This window comes from Homarus americanus, unplaced genomic scaffold (genome assembly GCF_018991925.1).
Source record: "Homarus americanus isolate GMGI-L3 unplaced genomic scaffold, GMGI_Hamer_2.0 scaffold58957, whole genome shotgun sequence".
Taxonomy (NCBI): Eukaryota; Metazoa; Arthropoda; class Malacostraca; order Decapoda; family Nephropidae; genus Homarus; species Homarus americanus.
In genome coordinates this window covers 158675-180594 of record NW_024740903.1, presented here as the reverse complement: position 1 = coordinate 180594, position 21920 = coordinate 158675, and the positions used below count along the sequence as shown (strand labels likewise).

General features: G+C 43.4%; 1 protein-coding gene across 2 annotated transcripts in view; it reads left to right on the top strand.

Annotated features, from left to right (window-relative positions):
* LOC121875556 (cyclic GMP-binding protein C-like) overlaps positions 1-21920 on the top strand; it is a 176546-nt gene that overhangs the window by 18742 nt on the left and 135884 nt on the right. The window contains exons 1-3 of one of the 2 annotated variants that reach the window (XM_042380146.1): positions 401-432; positions 17719-17935; positions 18367-18486. In XM_042380146.1, the coding sequence (XP_042236080.1) occupies positions 17754-17935; positions 18367-18486 (302 nt within the window). In that variant the 5' untranslated portion in view covers positions 401-432; positions 17719-17753. Of the gene's footprint in view, positions 1-400; positions 433-17718; positions 17936-18366; positions 18487-21920 lie in introns of those variants that run through there. The other variant, XM_042380145.1, reaches the window with a different exon arrangement.

Sequence of the window (21920 nt, the reverse complement as noted above, 5' to 3'; positions counted from 1 at the left end):
TTATTGATATACTGTGTGTAATGCATAAAACAATATGTTTTTATTATTATTAATCTGTAATAAATTCCTCTTTGTCATAAGTTGTCAAAGTGTCACAAGGTGTCATAAAATGCCATAAAGTGTCATAAAGTGCAATAAGTTATCATATGGTGGCATAAAGTGTCATAAGGTGTTATCGGGTGTCATAAAGTATCAAAATGTCATAAGGTGTTATAAAGTGTCAAAAGATATCATAAATTGTCAAAAAGTGTCAATGTCCTCAGGTGTCATAAAGTGTCAGAGGAGTTACTATGGGTGAGAGAGTTCCATTGATAAGAAGTCAGTGCGCGTGTCATACTTATCCAGGTTGTATTGTACTTAATAATTAATATATACCTTTATCTTTTTCAGGTGAGTGTTGTTGATGTGCTTGTGTTCTGCGGGCCGTGTGGGGTGAGTATGTTTGTCTGGTAGGAACACCGTGATGCATTCTCTCCCCTCCTCACACTGTCATATTGGACTTGCCTTAACACTGTTATATTGTTGAATTATGGTAACTTGAGTCTAAATTAACTCCACAAAGAAAAAGAAAGTAAAAAAAAATCGAAGCCTGATGAAGGAAAAGAAAAAAAAATGGTGAAAACTAGACGATGAAATTCAGCTGGGAGCAAAATGTAAACAAAACAGACCTGAAGAGGATATGGCGCGCGGCAGGGAGGAAGGGAGGGAGGGATGCAGGCAGACAGGGAGGGAGGGATGCAGGCAGGGAGGGACGGATGCAGGCAGGCAGGCAGGGAGGGAGGGATGCAGGCAGGCAGGAGGGAGGAGGCAGGCAGGCAGGCAGGCAGGGAGGGATGCAGGCAGGAAGGAGGGATGCAGGCAGGCGGGAGGGAGGGATGCAGGCAGGCAGGCAGGGAGGGAGGGATGCAGGCAGGGAGGGAGGGATGCAGGCAGGCAGGGACGGATGCAGGCAGACAGGCAGGGAGGGAGGGAGGCAGGGAGGGATTGCAGAGGGGGAGGGGGGGATTGCAGGAGGAAGGGAAGGGAGGATATAAACACCAAGAAACAACAAAAACCAGATGTTGAGAAGCGAGACAGAAACACGACACCAATTTGTCTTGGCCGTGGTCGTGTTGGTGATAAATGTAGTTTGTCTAAAGGGAATGACGTTTGTTGTATAGAGTTGTATATTTTATCTCGTCAACGCCTGCACGTATATGAATGACCAGGCCACATTCATACGGGGTGTGTGTGTGTGTGTGTTAGCGGGAGGTAGTGTTGTGACTGGCAGCTGGATATTTGGAGGTAAAACTAGTTTGTTGGTAGAATTGTTTAATCCTGTTTTGGCCAAAATGTTTTGACAAGTGAATATTCTACCAGGAGAATATTTTGTCAGGTGAATATTTTACAAAGTATGAAAACAATTTTTGGTTGTGATGTCGTGTTGGTCGGGAGGGACTTAAGTGTGTGCGCCACAGGTGGGTGTAACGAGGAGATAAAGGACCTCAGTGCTAGCCAGGGTCGAATGCCAAGCACTTAACGTGACACTTCCTTCCTTCCTCCTTTACATCTCGTGTTGTGTGTTAATGTAATCAATAGGTACAGTAGATGGAACTGAGTGGATAATGCTTTTATTATTTTCTCTCTCTCTCTTCCTCTCTCTCTCTCCTTCAGTGAGCACAACATCTCCCCAGAATCTCCCGTAACAGCTCTTGCCACCATTGTTATCCCAGTTCTTAGCTTGGGTGTGTGTGTGTAGGGGGGGACCTTGGCACAGTGCCTGCGTCCCTCACTATATAACCCAACATGGGTGTGTATGTGACACTTTCTGAGCCATACTAGTAAAACTGCGTAGCACAGTGCCTCCCCCCCCCCCTCGATGCCAACAGAGGCAGTTACTAGATAATCACCCAATTATTCATTCCAGTCCCGTCACGTGTCTTTCAACCTCTGCGTCTTGACCAATCGGGACACGTGAGCCCAAGACACATGACACTAGGACATGTAATCACTTAGATACGTGACACCAGGACATGAGACACCGGGAAACGTGGCATCAAGATACGTGTATCTAATGTACATGACACCAGGATACATGTAACCCTAGGGTATAAAGTCGGATGATTTGACAACAAGAACACACGACACACCAGGACACGTGACACACACCAGGACACGTGACAACCCACCATGACACGTGATACACACCAGGACACGTGACACACACCAGGACACGTGACAACCCACCATGACACGTGATACACACCAGGACACGTGATACACACCAGGACACGTGACAACCCACCATGACACGTGATACACACCAGGACACGTGATACACACCAGGGACACGTAGCACCAGGCACGTGACATACACCAAGACACGTGACACACACCAGACACGTGACACACACCAGGACACATGCATATACACCAGACACGTGACATACACTCAGGACAAGTGACACACACCAGGACATTTTGCAACAATACACCAGGACACTTGAGACACACCAGAACACGACACACACACACACACACCAGGACACGTGATATACACCAGGACACGTGACACACCAGACACGTGACACACAATTGCATACGTGATACACACCAGACACGTGACACACACCAGGACACTTACATTAATAATTATGACACGTGACACACACCAGACACGGAGTACACTCAGGACACGTGATACACACCAGGACACGACACACACCAGGACACGACACACACCAGGACACGTGACACACCCCTGGACACGTGACACACACCTGGACACGTGACACACTCCTGACACGTGACACACACCTGACACGTGACACACACCTGACACACCCTGACACGTGACACACACGTGACACACACTAGACACGTGATACACACCAGGACACGTGATACACACCAGGACACGTGACACACACCTGGACACGTGACACACACGTGACACACACCAGGACACGTGACACACACCAGGACACAGTTCAATGCCATAATAATATTGGTCGGGCCCGCATGTGTTAGGGCTGTAGCCTGAAGCCTTCGTTTTCTTTGATCGCTTTTGAGGGTAAACTGATAACACTATTTGAGGAAGGCTTTATTTGTATACTTACTTTATATAGTGTATTTGTTTGACTTTGCTTACTGTATTTATAAACATTATGGATTTATTTATTTAGTCTATAGAAAGGGGCGTATTAACTGACGTTTCCAGTGTTATTCTTTTGTTATTTGGTTTTTGTTATTGTTTTGTAAATTCTGTTCATTTGACTCGCCCTTCAAATGTTGCGTCCACTTTTTTTTTACTTCAGTAATAAATAAAGTCGAAATAACTCTTCTAGATAATTATTTCTCATCCCAGTTTTAAGTCAATCTACCTGAACAGTATAAAAGAATTGTTTGACAGGTTGGGACACCAATAAGAACATGTATGTGTGTATGTGGCGGGGTGAATAAATACAGTAATCATCGTTCTAGATCGAGTTTGGGTCTACAAATGAAACAGAATACTTTTTTTTCCATTTGACAATTTTGGTGCATTGTTGTGTTTTGTATTCAGTATGACAGTGTGGGGTCCCTGGGGTGAGATAAGAGTGTGACAGTGTGGGGTCCCTGAGGTGACATAAGAGTGTGACAGTGTGGGGTCTCTGAGGTGACATAAGAGTGTGACAGTATGGGGTCCCTGGGAGAGTAAATAGGGAGGAGATTGATGTGTGTTGACAGTGTCGGTGTTTGTACCGGGCGGAGTGTTGACCAAACCGGTACCAAGCTCTCTACCTCGGCTCTACACCCCCCCCCCCTACTGACCTACCTACCTACCTCTCTACCTTTCATCCACCATATTCTCTCTCTCTCTCTCTCTCTCTCATTAATTATAAATATTTTTCGGATTTTTGTCAAATTTGTTCTGGATCTTACACCTGCTGTTACCATATTTTGTGTTGTTAGTTCATTATCTAATATTGTTATTTCCCCTTCCGTTTTTAATCACTTCTATTCTCTCTCTTTTCTTGTCATTTCTGCGAGTCTTGTGTCAGAGTTAACGGTGTCAGGATGGCTAACAGCGTGTGTTTACTAAGCTGCTTATAGAATTCTTTTAACTGTTCATGAGCTACGTGGTTAGGTTAGGTTAGGTTAGGTTAGGTTATGTGAGTGTGTAAGATGGCCTTTACTGGCTCCTTGAGAGACCTCCTTCATTACGGTGGAGAGGTGGTGGGAGGGTCTTAAGGCTGTCGTCCTCTGGTGCATCTCAGGGGTCTTAGGTCTTTAGTCGGGGAGGGAGAGGTCTTTTATGTTGTGTTAGGAGCCCCTGTGTTGACTCTTGTTAGGTCGTGTGTGTGAGAGAGAGAGAGAGGGAGAGAGAGAGAGAGTGAGAGAGAGAGTCCTTGGCTAGGTCCTGTGGGTAAAGCTTCTGCTGGGGATCGATGGACAGAGAGTAGCGACTGATTACTATGGTGGTGGTGGTAGTGGTGTAGGTAGCGGTGGTGACAGTGGTGTAGGTAGTAGTGGTGGTGAAGGTAGTGGTGGTGACGGTAGTAGTAGTAGTGGTGAACATTGCTTCAGGAACCTCGTTTAATTGGCTGTGATATGAGAGAGAGAGAGAGAGAGAGAGAGAGAGAGAGAGAGAGAGACCTGTTTACTTCCTCCACGAATACTAAATCTCATTTAACTGCCTTTATCCTCGGCTTTATTAATGCTCTATGCTAGAATTGCAAAGTTCTATCCTGGGCCGTAATGCTCTCATCATGGACCGTAATGTTCTTGTCCTGGGACCGTAATGCTCTGTCCTTGGACCGTAATGCTCTATCCTTGGACCGTAATGCTCTATCCTTGGACCGTAATGCTCTATCCTTGGACTGTAATGCTCTATCCTTAGACCGTAAAGCCGTCTCCTGAGGGTCTATCCAGGTATGAATAAATTAGCATTGGCCCCGTTGAAACCTGATTATGTAGACGAAAGTTAAGGATCTACATAATACATTCGTCAGTTTCCAGTCATGTGTGGGAGGGAGGGAGGGAGGGAGGGAAGGAGGATGGAAGGGAAGGATGGAGGGTGAGCCAGACTAGGAGAAATGAGGGAGGGAGGAGGAGGGAGGGTGGGTGGAGGAACGCATCTTACAACGCTAACATTTTCATTTCTTTGGGATTGTATGAGGACCGTGATGTTGAAATCAGGTCATTTGAAGGAAAATGGGTCGTTTTATCATGAGAGAGAGAGAGAGAGAGAGAGAGAGAGAGAGAGGGCTGGGCTGGCTGGGAGGGAGTATCTGTGGAAAAGGGGGGTGTCCCTTCCAGAAGGTGAAGTGCCCTGTCAACATTAGTGAGAAGCGCCAGCCTGGGGGCTCTCTCTCTCCTCTCCTCCCCTCCACCGCAGTTCCCATCATCACTTCAGTTGTAATTAAACAACCAGGAAACAATTTACATACACCAGAGAACACCTCCCCACTGGCCTGTTGTTGTGGCGGATCTCTCCCTCCCAAGTCTTACCTGCCCTGATATACTGTGACCTGTACACACATTTCCTGACCTGACCTGACTTGAATTGACCTAACTTAACCTTCTATGAGTTAATGACTTGACCTAATCTAACTTAACTTGCCTTGACCTGACCTAATCCAACCTAAGTTGACCTAACCTAAGCTGACATGTACTTACATAACCTAACCTGGTTTGTCTTGATTTAACCTAACCTAATCTAACCAAACCTCACCTCCTCCTCTTACTCCTCTGCCATTTTCCCCTCTTCTTCTTTCTGGCATTCCTTCACCTCGCGTTCCTTCCATTCCTCCTCATTTTCTTCCTTCCATTCCTACTCCTCATATATCTTCCATTCCTCCCCCTCGTCTTCATTCCTTTCCTCCTTTTTCTCTTCCTTCCATTTCTCCTTCTCCTTTCATTCCTCCTTTTCTTCCTTCCTTTCCTCCTTCTCTTCCTTCCTTTCCTCCTTCTCTTCTTCCTTCCTCTCCTACCCATTCTTCCATTCCTTCTCCTCCACCTTTTTGTATTTAAACAGCTGTTAACATGGGGATCATTAACAGGGTTCTAGCTTAATCACATGATAACTGGTTTAGAGGACATTTTGGGTCAAAATTATCCTATCTGAAAAAGCTTCCCCAGGATTGTTCCAACAAATTATCATATAGTTGAAGACATTAGATTAATTAAGGCACAAAAAATATAATCATGTAGACATAGTAAATAATATTGTTGACAAATTACATCGAAATACACAGTAAAAAGTGTTGACCTCAATTGACGTGCTGTGGACAGACGAGTAAGTCAGGTTCGTAGAATAATCAGCGGAGTTGGGAGTGTCGCTCGCCGTCTATGAGCTGCCATCTTGACCTGTTTGGTAGTTAACATCCGGTATGGCCGCCGTGAAGAGGTTCCACAGTCGTAAAACTCTGGCCATGAAGGTCCTCTGATGCTGACTGGCTCGTGACCTCCACCAGCTGGACGCTCGACAGAACCGTTCTCGTGCTCCTCTGCGCAGCTCGTAGGGGCAGCCTGAGTCCCGCCAGGTGAGGCACCTCTTGGACCTGGGCCTTGTGGAACACCGTCAGGGCCGCCACATCTCTCCTTACAGGCACAGTTGTTGAGGTGTTTGTCGAACCTCAAATGTTTGTCAAGTCCACTCCGAAGATTGCTATGTAATCCGGGAGTAGCAGAGGCACCCCCTCCCCAAAAAGGATTCTATCCTTCACGGCGTGGGCGGCCGCCGGAGAGCGGGATATCACCTGCCAACGTGTACCCCATCCACAGATCAGCTCCAGCTGCTGGTTTTCCCTCTGGACTGCTCGCTGGCTATCCTGGTGAAGATAGGAGCAGGATAGGTTGCAATCATCAGCGTAGGCCGAGACCGCTGGCATATGTTGCAGGAGGTCGTCAATATAAACGATACATAAAATCGGAACCTAAACCAGATCCCCATTGTTTACTTCCTTGTATTGTATTGACCTGTTCTTTACTTCCTTGTATTGTATTGACCTGTTCTTTACTTCCTTGTATTGTATTGACCTGTTCTTTACTTCCTTGTATTGTATTGACCTGTTCTTTACTTCCTTGTATTGTATTGACCTGTTCTTTACTTCCTTGTATTGTATTGACCTGTTCTTTACTTCCTTGTATTGTATTGACCTGTTCTTTACTTCCTTGTATTGTATTGACCTGTTCTTTACTTCCTTGTATTGTATTGACCTGTTCTTTACTTCCTTGTATTGTATTTACCTGTTCTTTACTTCCTTGTATTGTATTGACCTGTTCTTTACTTCCTTGGTATATTGACCTGTTCTTTACTTCCTTGTATTGTGATGACCTGTTCCTTACTTCCTTGTATTGTATTGACCTGTTCCTTACTTCCTTGTATTGTATTGACCTGTTCTTTACTTCCTTGTTATTGTTGACTTGTTCTTTACTTCCTTGTATTGTATTGACCTGTTCTTTACTTCCTTGTATTGTATTGACCTGTCTTTACTTCCTTGTATTGTATTGACCTGTTCTTTACTTCCTTGTATTGTATTGACCTGTTCTTTACTTCCTTGTATTGTATGACCTGACCTTGTATTGTATTGACCTGTTCTTTACTTCCTTGTATTGTATTGACCTGTTCTTTACTTCCTTGTATTGTATTGACCTGTTCTTTACTTCCTTGTATTGTATTGAACTTCCTTGTATTGTATTGACCTGTTCTTTACTCCTTGTATTGTGTATTGACCTGTTCTTTACTTCCTTGTATTGTATTGACCTGTTCTTTACTTCCTTGTATTGACCTGTTCTTTACTTCCTTGCATTGTATTGACCTGACTTGTATTGTATTGACCTGTTCTTTACTTCCTTGTATTGTATTGACCTGTTCTTTACTTCCTTGTATTGTATTGACCTGTTCTTTACTTCCTTGTATTGTATTGACCTGTTCTTTACTTCCTTGTATTGTATTGACCTGTTCTTTACTTCCTTGTATTGTATTGACCTGTTCTTTACTTCCTTGTATTGTATTTACCTGTTCTTTACTTCCTTGTATTGTATTGACCTGTTCTTTACTTCCTTGTATTGTATTGACCTGTTCTTTACTTCCTTGTATTGTATTGACCTGTTCTTTACTTCCTTGTATTGTATTGACCTGTTCTTTACTTCCTTGTATTGTATTGACCTGTTCTTTACTTCCTTGTATTGTATTGACCTGTTCTTTACTTCCTTGTATTGTATTTACAGCAATAATAATAATAATAAAACAACAAATAACAACAACAAAAACAACAACAACATTGATAATAACAGTAAAAAATAAGAGAAATGGAGACACTAAAATACAACCATAAAGTAAGATAAATAACTGGGAATACAAGAGAAAAGGCGAGACGAAGATAAACATGGAGATAGTGAATGATAAGGATAATTAGAAAGACAAGAGACAATAATGAACTAACAGGAAGGGAAATGATAATGACGATTGCAAATGAGAAGGATAATTACCTGTTGATAATGGTGGTGTAGGATAAGGATAATAATGCTATCTGTGGGAGGTAGAGCAAAAGGGTGATAATGGTGGTGTAGGATAATAAGAATGATAATAGTGGCAGGTCAGACACTGGGGCTGGCTACTAGAGTAAAAGTTAACAACAACAACTGTTTATTATCGCGGCTACACCATAATTATTAAAAAGACTAAAGTACTGTTCACTTACCCCAAACAGTATCTTCACGGGTGGTCGATGGATTTCAAAATGAACACTGCGACTCCTGTTGTCTCAGTAGGGTTGTCAAAATCCTTCGTCCGTTGTGTTATATTGTATCACACGAAATCGTAAATTTTACCTTTTGGAAGCATATGTGTTGGTGGTACACACTAACGGGTCTACCCTACAGGATGTGGTGATACAGGGTGTGGTTAGACGTCAAATGAGCCTTGTCACAGATAGCACGTCGGTCCCGCGCGGTTTATATAATTAGTCCGCATGTCGAAGTGGGCGGGGCGTCAGGTGTGTGTGTTATGCTGATCAGCTTTTGTTTGATCAGTCAGGAGATGGGTCAGTCGGTCAGGGCTGATGGTCACGGGTGTGATTATGGTACAGTGGGTGACAGGGTCTCCCCCTTGTGTACTCTGCAGCAGATTAGTCACAATCAGGTGTACATGTAGCTCCTGTCAAGTGCTAGAGCAACTCACTGCAGACAGACAGACAGACACTGTATAACTGAAGCAATTGACTCTGGGGAAGAATATACATAGTTACCACCAGCGTATACATAAACAGCAACAATATCAAACTTCCTCTCTGATATATTACAAACTGAGTACGATCATTAAGTATATCTGGAGCATGTAGTCACTCTTGTCGGGTAACATTTCCTTTATCTTGTAATTTATTGAATTTGTCCTTTAGATTTTTTTAAGTGACGCTGTTTTATTTTTATCTCATTGTTTTAATTCCGACGATGACAAGATACACAGTAAACCCTCTCAATAACGGACTTCCCATTACTGGATATTTTTATTAACAATCTTCCCAATATTAGATAGGGCTTGCAAGAGTTAATCCGGTATTGGGAGGGTTGACTATTATCGAAAAGTTACCCAGTAATACAGTGTTGTTTATCCATACGTTAGTGTCATTCACCTTATCTGTACGACCCCCCAGGTGAGTCAGTTAATTCACCTTATCTGTACGACCCCCCAGGTGAGTCAGTTAATTCACCTTATCTGTACGACCCCCCAGGTGAGTCAGTTACAGCAGAATAGATTACAACACTTCCTTTGAAATTAAGTAATTCAGTTTGTATATTTTTTAATCTGGAAGCGGTTGTATGTAGGTTATATCAGCCACTCCGGTAACTTGATTATCGTTAGCAGTAATCTCATTGGTGGAGTGTCAGCCTTGCCCTCACTGTGTGTGCTTGAGGGGGGTGGTTGTGTGGAGGGGGGTGTGTATGTGTGGGGGTGTTGTGTATGTGGGGTTAATGTATGTGTGCGGGGGGTTTGTGTGTATATGTGTGTGTGTGTATACTTACAAACATTTACATATGCATATATAGAGAAGGAAGACTTGCACTACAGAGGGTGTTATACGTTTCATAATACTGAAAGTGTATTCCACGTTGGCTCTCTTCCAGGCACCTCTGTATAACGAACGGGATCGAGTTACGGTTGAAAACATATTGGGAGTGTAACGTGTTCGCCTGTGTGTGGATGTTTGGGAACTTTGGACTCGTAGTGGATAAGAGAGAGAAGCTGTAGGGTGAATAAAAGCCGATCTCTCAAGAGTTGGCAGAACATTAAGGTCTCATCCGGGACTTGTTATTCATCACCACACACGACAACAAGCAGTAAATGTCCATGACGTGGGAAGTAAAAGGAGATCGTCTTTATCAAAATGTCCCAACTGAACCACCAGCGCGGGAGGGTACAAGTGGAGCTAAACAAACGCATTGGAAATCTGGTAATGGAGTGAGGTGAAGGAGTGTGATGCCTCATAATTGAGAGATGAGCTCTTAAGGCGTGTGTGGGCGGCTGCTGGTGGGTGTGGGCGGGGCGGAGGAGTCTCAGGGGTTAAAGGTGACTGTTCTTTGTGTGGTGGTGATGGGGGCGAAGTCCTCCACCCACACACACTACCACCACGCCCTCTGCTACTACTCCACCCTGGGTCCTCCTGGTCAATAGTTGCGATCTTGTGACGAAAACTCGATTTTTTTCTTCTCTGCTGTGTTACATAAGACATAGATGGCGTAGAGAGATTCTTCTTTCTTTCTTTCTTTCTTTTTTCGTTCTTTTTTCTTCCTTCTTTCTCTCTTCCTCCTTCTTCTTCTTCTTCCATTATTATTATTTTACTCCAATTACTGTTTCTTCTCTCAAGTTTTTCTTAATATTTTTATTTTGCTGTGTGATAGTGGTGGTTGATGACGTAATAAGGATAGGCTGTGGTTGACGTAATAAGGATAGGCTGTTGATGACGTAATAAGGATAGGCTTTGGAAGATGTTATTAGGATAGACTGTTGATGACGTAATTAGGATAGACACTTGACGACGTAATACGAAGAGGCTGTTGATGACTTAATAAGGATAGGCTGTTGATGACGTAATGTGGATAGGCTTTCGATGACGTAACAAGGACAGGTGTTGTTCCATCCCCTTGTACCACGATATGTATTAAATGTTTTGTTCAGGTCAGGCGTGAACTGTACTAAAATTTGTTTATACAGCGGGAAAACAATTCACGTGGAAGATTATTTTGTCGGGTGTTTGTTATTATTAATGTGTAGCTGTTGTGTTGAGTGCTTCTCCTTTGTATAGGGACACGTGTATTGTACAGGGACAACTGGACGCATGTGCATGTCACAGGTCATAATTCAAGGTCATGTATCCGTGGCAAAAATTATTAACCAATTATTTTTTTAAAGTCATCTACGTCAATAGGTGTAGTGTGTCCACGTGTCCAAAATCACCATTGACGCGTGTCCTAGTGTCCAATATGTTCCTCATCTCCACCTCTGCTACACCTCAGTATTTCATGGCCGTCTACCACCACCAGGGGAACTATGTGCCTCAAGGACCATAAAGGAGGATATATGGCCCCGGTATGGTCCAATTGGTCCACTGCCTCTGCTGGGAGGTTGTGTGACAGGACTCTTGACGTATTACAGCTCATCTTCCTGCTGATGACCCTCTCTGTCTGTCTGTATGTCTGTCTGTCAGTTTATCTATCTGTCTGTCTTAGAAGGCCAAATTCCAGCCTAAATTAACCAGGTGTGTTTTCCTCAGTTCGTGTTGATGAATAAAACATTTGTTGACTCCTCCGCAGAGTTTCTTGGTCGACTCCCGTAAATAGATTAAGACTTTGTTATTCCTAAGTAGTCGTGGCATTGAGGTTAGGTTAGGTTAGGTTAGGTTAGAGTACTGTCTGTTATAGTTTCTTATACTGAAATCCAACACCTGTGATGGCCAGCAGGTGTTATATTGAGATACAACTCCTGTGATGGCCAGCAGGTGTTATACCGAGATACAACACCTGTGATGGTCAGTAGATGTTGTTACACCAAGACACAACACCTGTGATGGTCTGCAGGTGTTGTTATACCGAGATACAGCACCTGTGATGGTCAGCAGGTGTTGTTATACCGAGATATAACACCTGTGATGGTCAGCAGGTGCCCTTTGCACTATATGAAATTGTAATTTATTATATCATTACAATAACTAGACACCAAATGAATACTTACATTATTATCGCTGCCTGAGTAGAGGAAGAGGCATTTAAATTACTCATGTCTCTTTACGCTCAAGGGAGAGAAAAGTCTTTGATTTTATATTAAGTATTAGCAGAGGGTGAAGACGGTGTGTGGTGTATGATGAAAGGTAGCCTGGTGTTGGCAGCTGAGATGAGAGGACTGATTAAATGTTGGTATTAGTGTTAGCGTCCAAACTAATACAACTGTGGAGACGATGAAGTAGCGTTGGCAACCCAACTAATGGAACTAAACGTTGGATTTATTGTTGGCATCTTCCTCACCAATGACTTATCAGTGTAGAAGGTGGTCCAAAGTTATCGTGTGTGTGTGTGTGTGTGTGTGTGTGTGTGTGTGTGTGTGTGTGTGTGTGTGTGTGTGCTGTAGTTGGTTTCTTGTAAAATGACATAATGGCTAAATTATTGTTTGTCTATCTGTCTGACTGTGAACTAATACACGTCATAGGTTTGTCATTAAAAAAAAACCATTCCTTAAAATCCCCTGTGAGGTTGACCTTGACCTTTCCAGTGCAATATGATATGTTGCCTTGCATTTACTTCATTTCACGTGACATCAGGCGGTCAAAGGTCAACATCGAGAGGTCAATAGATGTACCTGAAATTCTAAAGCTCGTGGTGTGTTTCGATAAATACATGTTGTGAGTTTTATACCGTGTAACCCAGCCTGAGTCCTGACCCAGTTGTGGTGATAGGTCAAAGGTCAAGGAGCTACTAGCTGTGACCTGAAAAAAAAACCAATAGAGACTGAAGAGAAAAAAAAATATAACTGATACATAGACTTTTGTTAAAGCCTTTGTCTGTATTTCGGAGATTGTTGTTATTTGAGGTATTAGCAGCATGTGTGGCTGGTTGTGTTCATTTTGTCCAGGAAAAAATAAAGATACATTGTTAGAAAGAAAAGAAACACGTGTAAATAAATACACACACACACACACACACACACACACACACACACACACACACACACACACACACACACACACACTAACCCTCCCTCCCCTTACATATACTACACACAGAAAAAATCAAGGCTTCGGTTCAGTTGGTGGACAAAACAAAGTAACTCCCGGCAGACACCACCATCAAGTCTAGAGGGAACAGCTGGCGGGTGTGTTAGCTCTTAGCGTCTAGGGGTATTGACTTTGTAGCTCTACGGAGAGAGTTGGGTGGATACTAAAGAGGGGGGGTGGATACTAAAGAGGGGGGGGGGGTGGATACTAAAGGAGGGGAGTGGGGTGGATACTAAAGGGGGAGTGGGGTGGATACTAAAGGGGGGGAGTGGGGTGGATACTAAAGGAGAGGAGAGAGAGGGGTGGATACTAAGGGATGGGAGAGAGTGGGGAGTATACTAAAGGAACGGGGAGGGAGTGGGGGATACTAAGTGAGATGGGGAGAGAGTGGGGAGGCGTCTCGTAAGGATGTCAGCAATATAAGATCTCTTGCCAGTAAATCATCGTCAGGCAGGGAGGGAGCTGTCAAGTGAGTCCTCATCCAACGGCCAATACCTCGCTGACAACATCCGGGGTCTCTCTCTCTCTCTCGTCTATATTAACGACCACAAATAATTCTAATTTACGGAATATATAAAATAGGGTTTTTTTGAAGTGTCAGGTACAAGTATATATAGAACCACGCTTGTTTCGCCTTATGATTAAATAGTCTTATAATAAACAAACATTAACCTCACCGAACTTAACCCAACCCAACCCAACCCAACCCAACCCAACCCAACCCAACCCAACCCAGTGGTTCTCAACCCTTTTCACTCCATTCCACCCTTGGCCCCCATTCAGTTTTCTCCCAAAACCCCCACAAATAATGATGAAAAATAAACTGTTCTGATGTTATATTTTTTTTTATTGTGGACGATAATCATTATCATATATTTTGACAAACTTACATAATTTACATAACTGACTTGTCACTAGACTGGAGTGACTAGACCAGCCTCACAACAAACTTGAATTTGGTTGGGGAAAGTTCTTATGACCTCTGCATATATTGTCACAGTTCAATGGGAAGGCTGACATTGTTTCCTTTCAGTCAGGCGATTGATTCGAGGTTGCGTCACTGACAAAGCACACCTCATGTCCGGGTCCACATCCAATCGGTTCCGGTTTTTACTCTTTATATGTAGAAGGGTGGAGAAACCAGACTCTCATAAATAGGTAGTAGAAAATGGCAAGAGGACTCGAAGTGCGATCTCGATAACTTTTGGACATTACTGATACATTGAGCACCAGAATACAGTCAGTGATTTTTCTTCATATAGATCTTTGGCATCAGAATCGTTCTTAAGATTAAGGAATTTGTCTTAAACGTCATCGGGAATGGTAGCAATATCAAGAGTGCCAGAGAAAGGATTCCTCACAGATGATTTTTAATCTCACCAAGAACAGTTTAGACTTAAAGATTCTCAAATATGGCAACATTTCCTACATTGACTTTCCCTTGCCAAATCTGGAGCTTGCCAAGAAATGCACGAAGACAATCCGTGAGGTGAAACACATTTCTTTCCTTTCCTTGTAGCTTGAGAGTCAGCCTGTTTAGATGCTAAAATATATCTGCTAGGTGTGAAAGACGTGGCTCCCACAACACCCCATTGAAGGGATTTAAGAGATCATCCTTCCCGTGCACTTCCAGGAATAACTTCAGCTCTCCCCGAAGTTCAAACACTCGATTCACAACATTACCCTTGGAAATCCAGCGCACTTTGGAGTAAAACAGGAGGGCTTCATGCTCTGAATCCATGCCTTTACAAAGGTCCCCGGAAAATGTGGAGTTCAGATCTCCTGCTTTCACAAAGTTGACACATTTGACCACTGCCTCCAGGATCTTGCAGAGTACATCATGGAGGATTTTAGACACCAGTGCAAAACGATGGACCATACAATGAGCCCCCTTGGCATTCGGAACTACTTCCTTAACATGCTCCTGGAACCCTGATTTGAATCCGAACATCGCCGGAGCCCCATCAGTCCAGACTCCACAACAATTTTCCCAGGTGATCCCGTCAACCTTGAATAAATATGAAAGTTTTTGCATCATATCTGCAGCTGTCTTGGTGGTTTCAAGTTGTGTACAGAACAGATATTCATCCATGATATCACATGAGAGAACATATTTAATAAACACGAGCAGCTGTGCACAAGAACTAACGTCCGTTGACTCAGGCAGCTGTATTGTCAACATAACAGTTGGAGATGATTTGATCTCTATCACATGTTCTTTTATGTCATCAGGCATTTCGCTAATTCGCCGTTTTACCGAGTCGTCTGACAAGGAAATTTGCTGCATCTTACATTCACTTGGCTCTCTGAGCACACGCTTGACCATCTTTAAGGTACACGGCTTAATTAAAGTTTCACCAATTGTGTGGGTCTTCTTCTGTTGGCTATTTCGAGGGAAACCTCATATGATGCCTCAACTACACTCAAGGACTGTTGTTGGAAAGCACCACTCTCATCCATTTTCTGTTATCCCAAACACCGTTCATGGCGCTTGAAGAAATTCCCCACATTTTCTTGAAACATTACAGTTAAAACAGCCCACCATGGCCCCCCTAAAATCTTGCCGTGGCGCCCTTGGGGACCATGGCCCCAGGTTGACAACCACTGGTCTAACCTAACCTAAACTAGCCCAACCTAAATTAACCTCTTTTTTTTTTTTAAGTTATAGTAATAATATTCTTCTGTCTCTTAAGTTGTCGATTTTAGTAGAAGTAAAGACCTAGTGAACGGTACGTTAAGACCCTGGTAGTTAATGTACAGACCAAAAGGTCTCGGCAGGGAGAGAGTGTAAGCTGAGTCTACCTCATGATTAAACTCGTAATCAATTTGTGGTGTGAAAAAAAACATCGCTGACTCTTAATCTCCTCACCTATGTTACCCTATAAGTCTCCACCTTCCCTTGCCTCCCCCCATACACCTCGCGCCTTCCCTCCTTGCCAGCTGAATGATTTTTTTTTTACACCATTGTACATTATGCGTTAAATAAAAGAAGATCCAATAGTTCTAGTTTCTTTGTTTAACTTCCTGGGAACTTCAAGACTAATAAACATTAAGAATAAATATTACGGTTGTGAAGTTTTCTCCCCAATATTTCTGGCGGTGAATTGTCGACTCAGAATTAGTGGATGCCTCGCTAGATAATATATATTTTTTCTAATATTTATAATAATGACTTGTGACCTATTCTGATACCGCCAACCAATATTACACCAGTCAACCCATTATTGGAAGTCTGCAATAAGAGTACCGTTTTCTCTAGTAAAATAGAAGGAAATTTAGTTTTCTTTCTCCGGAGACAGGGGGGACTACCATATATTGAGGTCAACGTCTTCCTTCTCTCAAATAAGCTTTAGAGCAAAGATGATGTAAATGCAAGTGGGCGATTCTTTCATGTTAGTAGAAAACTCAAGCAAAATTAAGTTAAGGTTCCGTGAAGGTTTTTCTTCTCCTCCACCATTATTATATATTGATGTTCGGAAATATCTAATAAATTGAAGAATGTTTTAACCCTTATTTCTGGACCTTTATTTGTGTCATTGTACAAACCAATTTAATCACTAACTGAACAACATAACTTCCTTCAGTAACTCAAGTCACTATATAAATGAATTCCCATCTTGTCCCCACAGTATCACCACGAGAGAACAGCCAACAGCCGAGTGACTTGTTCCTGTAGACAATCTCTCAACAACAGATAAATATTTCCCCAGTATATAAGGAAAGGTTTGATGTCTTCTGCCGACTCATTGAAATTACCAGTGTTGCGTACTGGTAATGCACCGTGCTAACCTAACCTAACCTAACCTAACCTAATTTAACTTAATCTAACCTAATCTAACCAAATCTTTTATTCGGAGTAATATTTATCACGCCTTATGCTTTCATTGATGTTTTGATCTAACAGCGCTTGTCCAGAACATTGCCAGCGCAGTACACTCCCAACACGACATACAAGTGACACCAGGTACACTCACTCCACACGCTACACAGACTCTGCACGGTACACGCACTCAGCGCGGTACAGTCTCAACACAACCAGCCCAGCCAAGACCTGATCCTAAACTGAGGGAGACAGACAACTGTTGAAAGCATATATTATGTTAACTTTATTGGTCGCTTACGGAGTTGGGGGCTGTGACGAGTGAGAGATCCGAGTGAATAATGTGCTTTGTTTATGGTGGACTGAAACATCCTTCTATTGTCCAGAGGTGTGGCAAGTAACATGTCCTTGGGAAACATCATAATGACTGTTTGGTAAATGTTTCTTGGGTTGTCTATGGTTGAATCGTCTTACTGTTTGTATATTAGTTTAAATACCTGCACTATGTTGTATACACGGCTTATGTACTCTACTGTACTTGCTGAACCAATGTAGAGCGTTAGGATGAATTAACTCAATAATATCTCTCGGTCTCTCCCTCGTTTTGTTATTTTTGAGTTACTCCTTCCATATTTCTTCCTTCAGTGGTCATTTTCTGTGTTGCAGGCCATGTGTCAACGACCCCGAGCGTGGAGAACAACATGGACCAGCTGGGAGTGGAGGCCTCACGCAGCCGTGGAAGGTCAATGGCCTCCCGCTCGCCCAGCCCCTCCCCTTCCAGCAGGTCGAGGTCGAGGGATAGGCCGTCGTCCTCGGCCAAGCACGCTACGGGTCAGCTGGCGGCACACGCCTTTAACCTCATGGTTACTGTGCCACAGAATATGTAAGTGAATTGTCACTTGTGTTTGATGATTTTTGGGAGGATTGAATTTACGTACAGTCCACGCCACATACAGTATAAGCCACACAGACTGGCGGTAACTTCCCTGGGTCCATCCCTCCCCCACCTACCTAAACATACTGTACAAACCAGGTGGTCGACCAAGGTGTAAAGTCAACTCTTACCCAAGAACATGTTAGTATGGGTAGGTTTTAGAAACAAAAAGACAATAATTTTTTTAAGTTATTTATCCATGCTAACATGTTCGAATGTAAGCGTCGACTTTTTACGGACGACCTATACAGAAATTCCAGGCAAAATTTTATCCCAAGTAATGTTCAAATTAATCAGGGAAATAAATTCTCAAAAGTGTCCTTGTTCTTCATTTTAGTACTTGTCACTAATTGTTTCTCTGTGTGTGTGTTGTGTTACAGAACGAAGGAGGGCGGGGAGGAGCCGGCGATGGGTAAACTGACACCAGACCTCCTCACCAGCAACCACTACGAGGCTGACATCTCTGACCAGTCTGACACCTGCCTGGGTCTCCCTCCTGGGTGAGTACTACTTTAATCTCTTAACTTATGGTAACCTCAAGGACCACCTATGAGGTATTGTCCCCCCCCATCTCCTACTTGAGGCCAGTTGCTCGAAGTCCACGTTGTATTGGAGTTGTTCCTTCACCTCACACTGAACTACGAGATCCTTTTACAGTGACATTTATCGGAGGTTTGACTTAAAGTATTTTGTTTAACCCTTTGAGTCTTAGAGGATTAAATCATCGTCCTCAAAGGGTTAAACCACCGTCCTCAAAGGGTTAAATCATCGTCCTCAAAGGGTTAAACCACCGTCCTCAAAGGGTTTAAATCATCGTCCTCAAAGGGTTTAAATCATCGTTCCCAAAGGGTTAAATCATCGTCCTCAAAGGGTTAAATCATCGTCCTCAAAGGGTTTAAATCATCGTCCTCAAAGGGTTAAATCATCGTCCTCAAAGGGTTTAAACCATTGTCCTCAAGTTAGACCATCGTTCTCAAAGGGTTAAGGCCAATACCTCCTACTCGAGGCTATTTCTTGATGGAGGAGGACTCAATAGATTAAACAGCTCTCCTTCTTCCACCTCAAACTCGAGATATCATTCTTGAAGATCTAAATGAAAAAACAATATCTTAATAGCATTGTTTTACCATTTCAAGGACTACCTCTACGGATGATAACTTACCTGGAGGACGACCTACTACTCTGACTTGATTAGAGGAAGATGTGTTTTGTAATGCTTGTGTTGGAGGGGGGTGTTGGGTTGGTCATTTGATTAGAGGAGAGCGAACGTAAGGGAATACATTAACTACCCTTGTAAATCAATCTTAGTGCCACCCTTAGGAACCAATCTTAGTGCCACCCTTATGAACCAATCTTAGTGCCACCCATAGGAACCAATCTTAGTGCCACCCTTAGGAACCAATCTTAGTGCCACCCTTAGGAACCAATCTTAGTGCCACCCTTAGGAACCAATCTTAGTGGCACCCATAAGGGAACGATTCATTAACTACCTCCCGCGGTTTTGTAAATGTTTGGAAAACTTTTGTATGGGATAAAAAAATGACAAATTAAGATTTTGTAAACAGAATACAATAAAAAATAGACAAACAGATACAAAATCACCAATAAAAAAAATCATACACAAAACGCCCATAAAACCCGTTAATAAGAGGCGTAATGTGAAAACGCTTACCTACTCTGACAGGACGCTGGCGAACGTGTGCCTGGCGATGTTTCCAATAAGCATCACTTGTCTGACAGGAAGGGATCGCCAGGTTGTTCTGACAGTCAACTGGGCGTGAAATTTTGATGACCCGGAGGAGAGAGAGAGAGAGAGAGAGAGAGAGAGAGAGAGAGAGAGAGAGAGAGAGAGAGAGAGAGAGAGAGAGAGAGAGAGACTTTATATTGCATTACTAAGAACATATGAGCCACGTACACACACTAAACACTAACCAGAAGTTGGGTCGTAATGGTTGACGACATTATACTATTTTGGTGCAGTTAAAGATTAGATATCCTCAGTTTATTTCAACTGATGATTAACCACACAAGTCTTACCTAGGGTTGTTAAGTTATGTTTGGTTTGGTTATGTTAGGTTAGGTTAAGTTTGGTTCATTTATGTTAGGTCAGGTTCATTTATGTTAAGCTCAGTTATGCTATGTTAGGTTAGGTTTGGTTAGGTTAGGTTAGGTTAGGTTAGGTTAGGTTAGGATAGGTGAGGGAGGTAAAGGTGAATCTAGTTTGTGATTGGGTGATTAATTTCCAGGTGAAATATCTGGGGTGTTTAATCTTCTGATAAACATCCATCACAATTGAAGAACATAATCAGTAAAGTCAGAAAGTGTGAGAGTTTTGGGCTACCTTAACCACGGCCAGAGGTCAGGACAAGAATAGTATATGTTCGATTTTTATCACTGTGCTTATGTTAACATTACAGTGTGTGTGTGTGTGTGTGTGTGTGTGTGTGTGTGTGTGTGTGCCCTGCGGCTCATTTTTCCATACGGTTATTGTTTTCTCATGATTGGCTATCAGGGGAGGCACTAGTGGGCAAGGCAGCTCCCTTCCTGGTGGAGATTATGTGGTGGTCTCTCTCTCTCTCTCAGCGAGAATACTGGCATTTGTTCTCTTGTCTTCCCAGCGAATTCAGGGGATGGAACGTAGACTACGTTGGTGAAAGTTTTCCAGTTCCTTGAGGTGCCTCCTGTATGTGACCCATGTCTCGCTGCCATATAGCAGGGTGGGGAGGACCACTGCTCGATATACGTGTAACTTGAGGTGTTGCCAAGAACCCTTGAGCTTGTCGGCAGCCTAAACACTGTTTTAGTGATAGTGAGGTTGTGTTCAGCACACTTGCTGAGGAGGAGTAGGCCGTTGAGATTACACTTGACTACTCCATTTCTCCCCATGATTCCCTGCCATATGTCAGCATCTCTACCAAACTCTGGCATTAAAGTTACCTTGGAGAACTACCTTATCTTTTCTGGGGATAGAGGTTAACACTCTGTCAAGGTCAGCATAAAATGCCTCCTTAATGTCACCCTCTGCATCCAGTGTTAGGGCGTATGCACTGATGAAAAAAGCATGACTTGCGTCACTCGGTGGGACTCTGAGCATCATGAGACGCTCATTGATCCCAAGTGGCATTTCAGTTAGCCTGTGTAGAATGCGTTGGTGGATGGCAAAACCAACTCCATAAATTCGGTTTCTCTCGCAGCAGGCTTACCCTTCCAGAAGAAGGTATAGCCAGACCCCCGTTCTGTGAGCCGACCCTCGTCTGGGAGCCGACCCTCGTCTGGGAGCCGGGACTCATTAATGGCTGCTATGTCGATGTTATACCTAGCCAGCCCTTTTGCCACAAGAACGGTTTTTCTTTCAGGAGGTTCATTTGTGCCAGTATCCAAAAGGTTCCTGACATTCCATGCAGCGACCATAAGAGGTTGTATACAGTAGTTTGTTTTTGATTTGTGATTATGATTGTGTTTTCGACCACATAAAGATGACCTTACTGGGTGCGGTTACCCAATCAGGTTGGTTCTTTAGGCAGGCATTGTTTAGGGCACCCCTTTTTGGCCTACTACCCATGCGGGGTGAGGAGAGTGGCTCCTCGAAAGGGCTGCTCAGTCGCACAGACAAGACTGGATTGCACTGCTGCCTAGATCCCAGTACATAAACGACCATCTAATCTATGCCCCCCATGTACAGAGTTGTGACTAGAGACTCCTGGCAGTCATCTCTGCCTGTCCCCATCGCCACTCGTCCGTCACCATAGGACTTTTGGAGGAATAGGGGTTTTGATGATGATGATGAGAGGTATGATGAGCTGGATGATGGCTGCATGTTAGTTGATTTATGTGGTGAGGCAGAAGCGGAGGCTGCAACCACACATCTTGGCTCTCTCTTTACCTGATCCAGTGCTGCAAATGTTGCAACGACTGGGGAGAGGGAGAGTTGCAA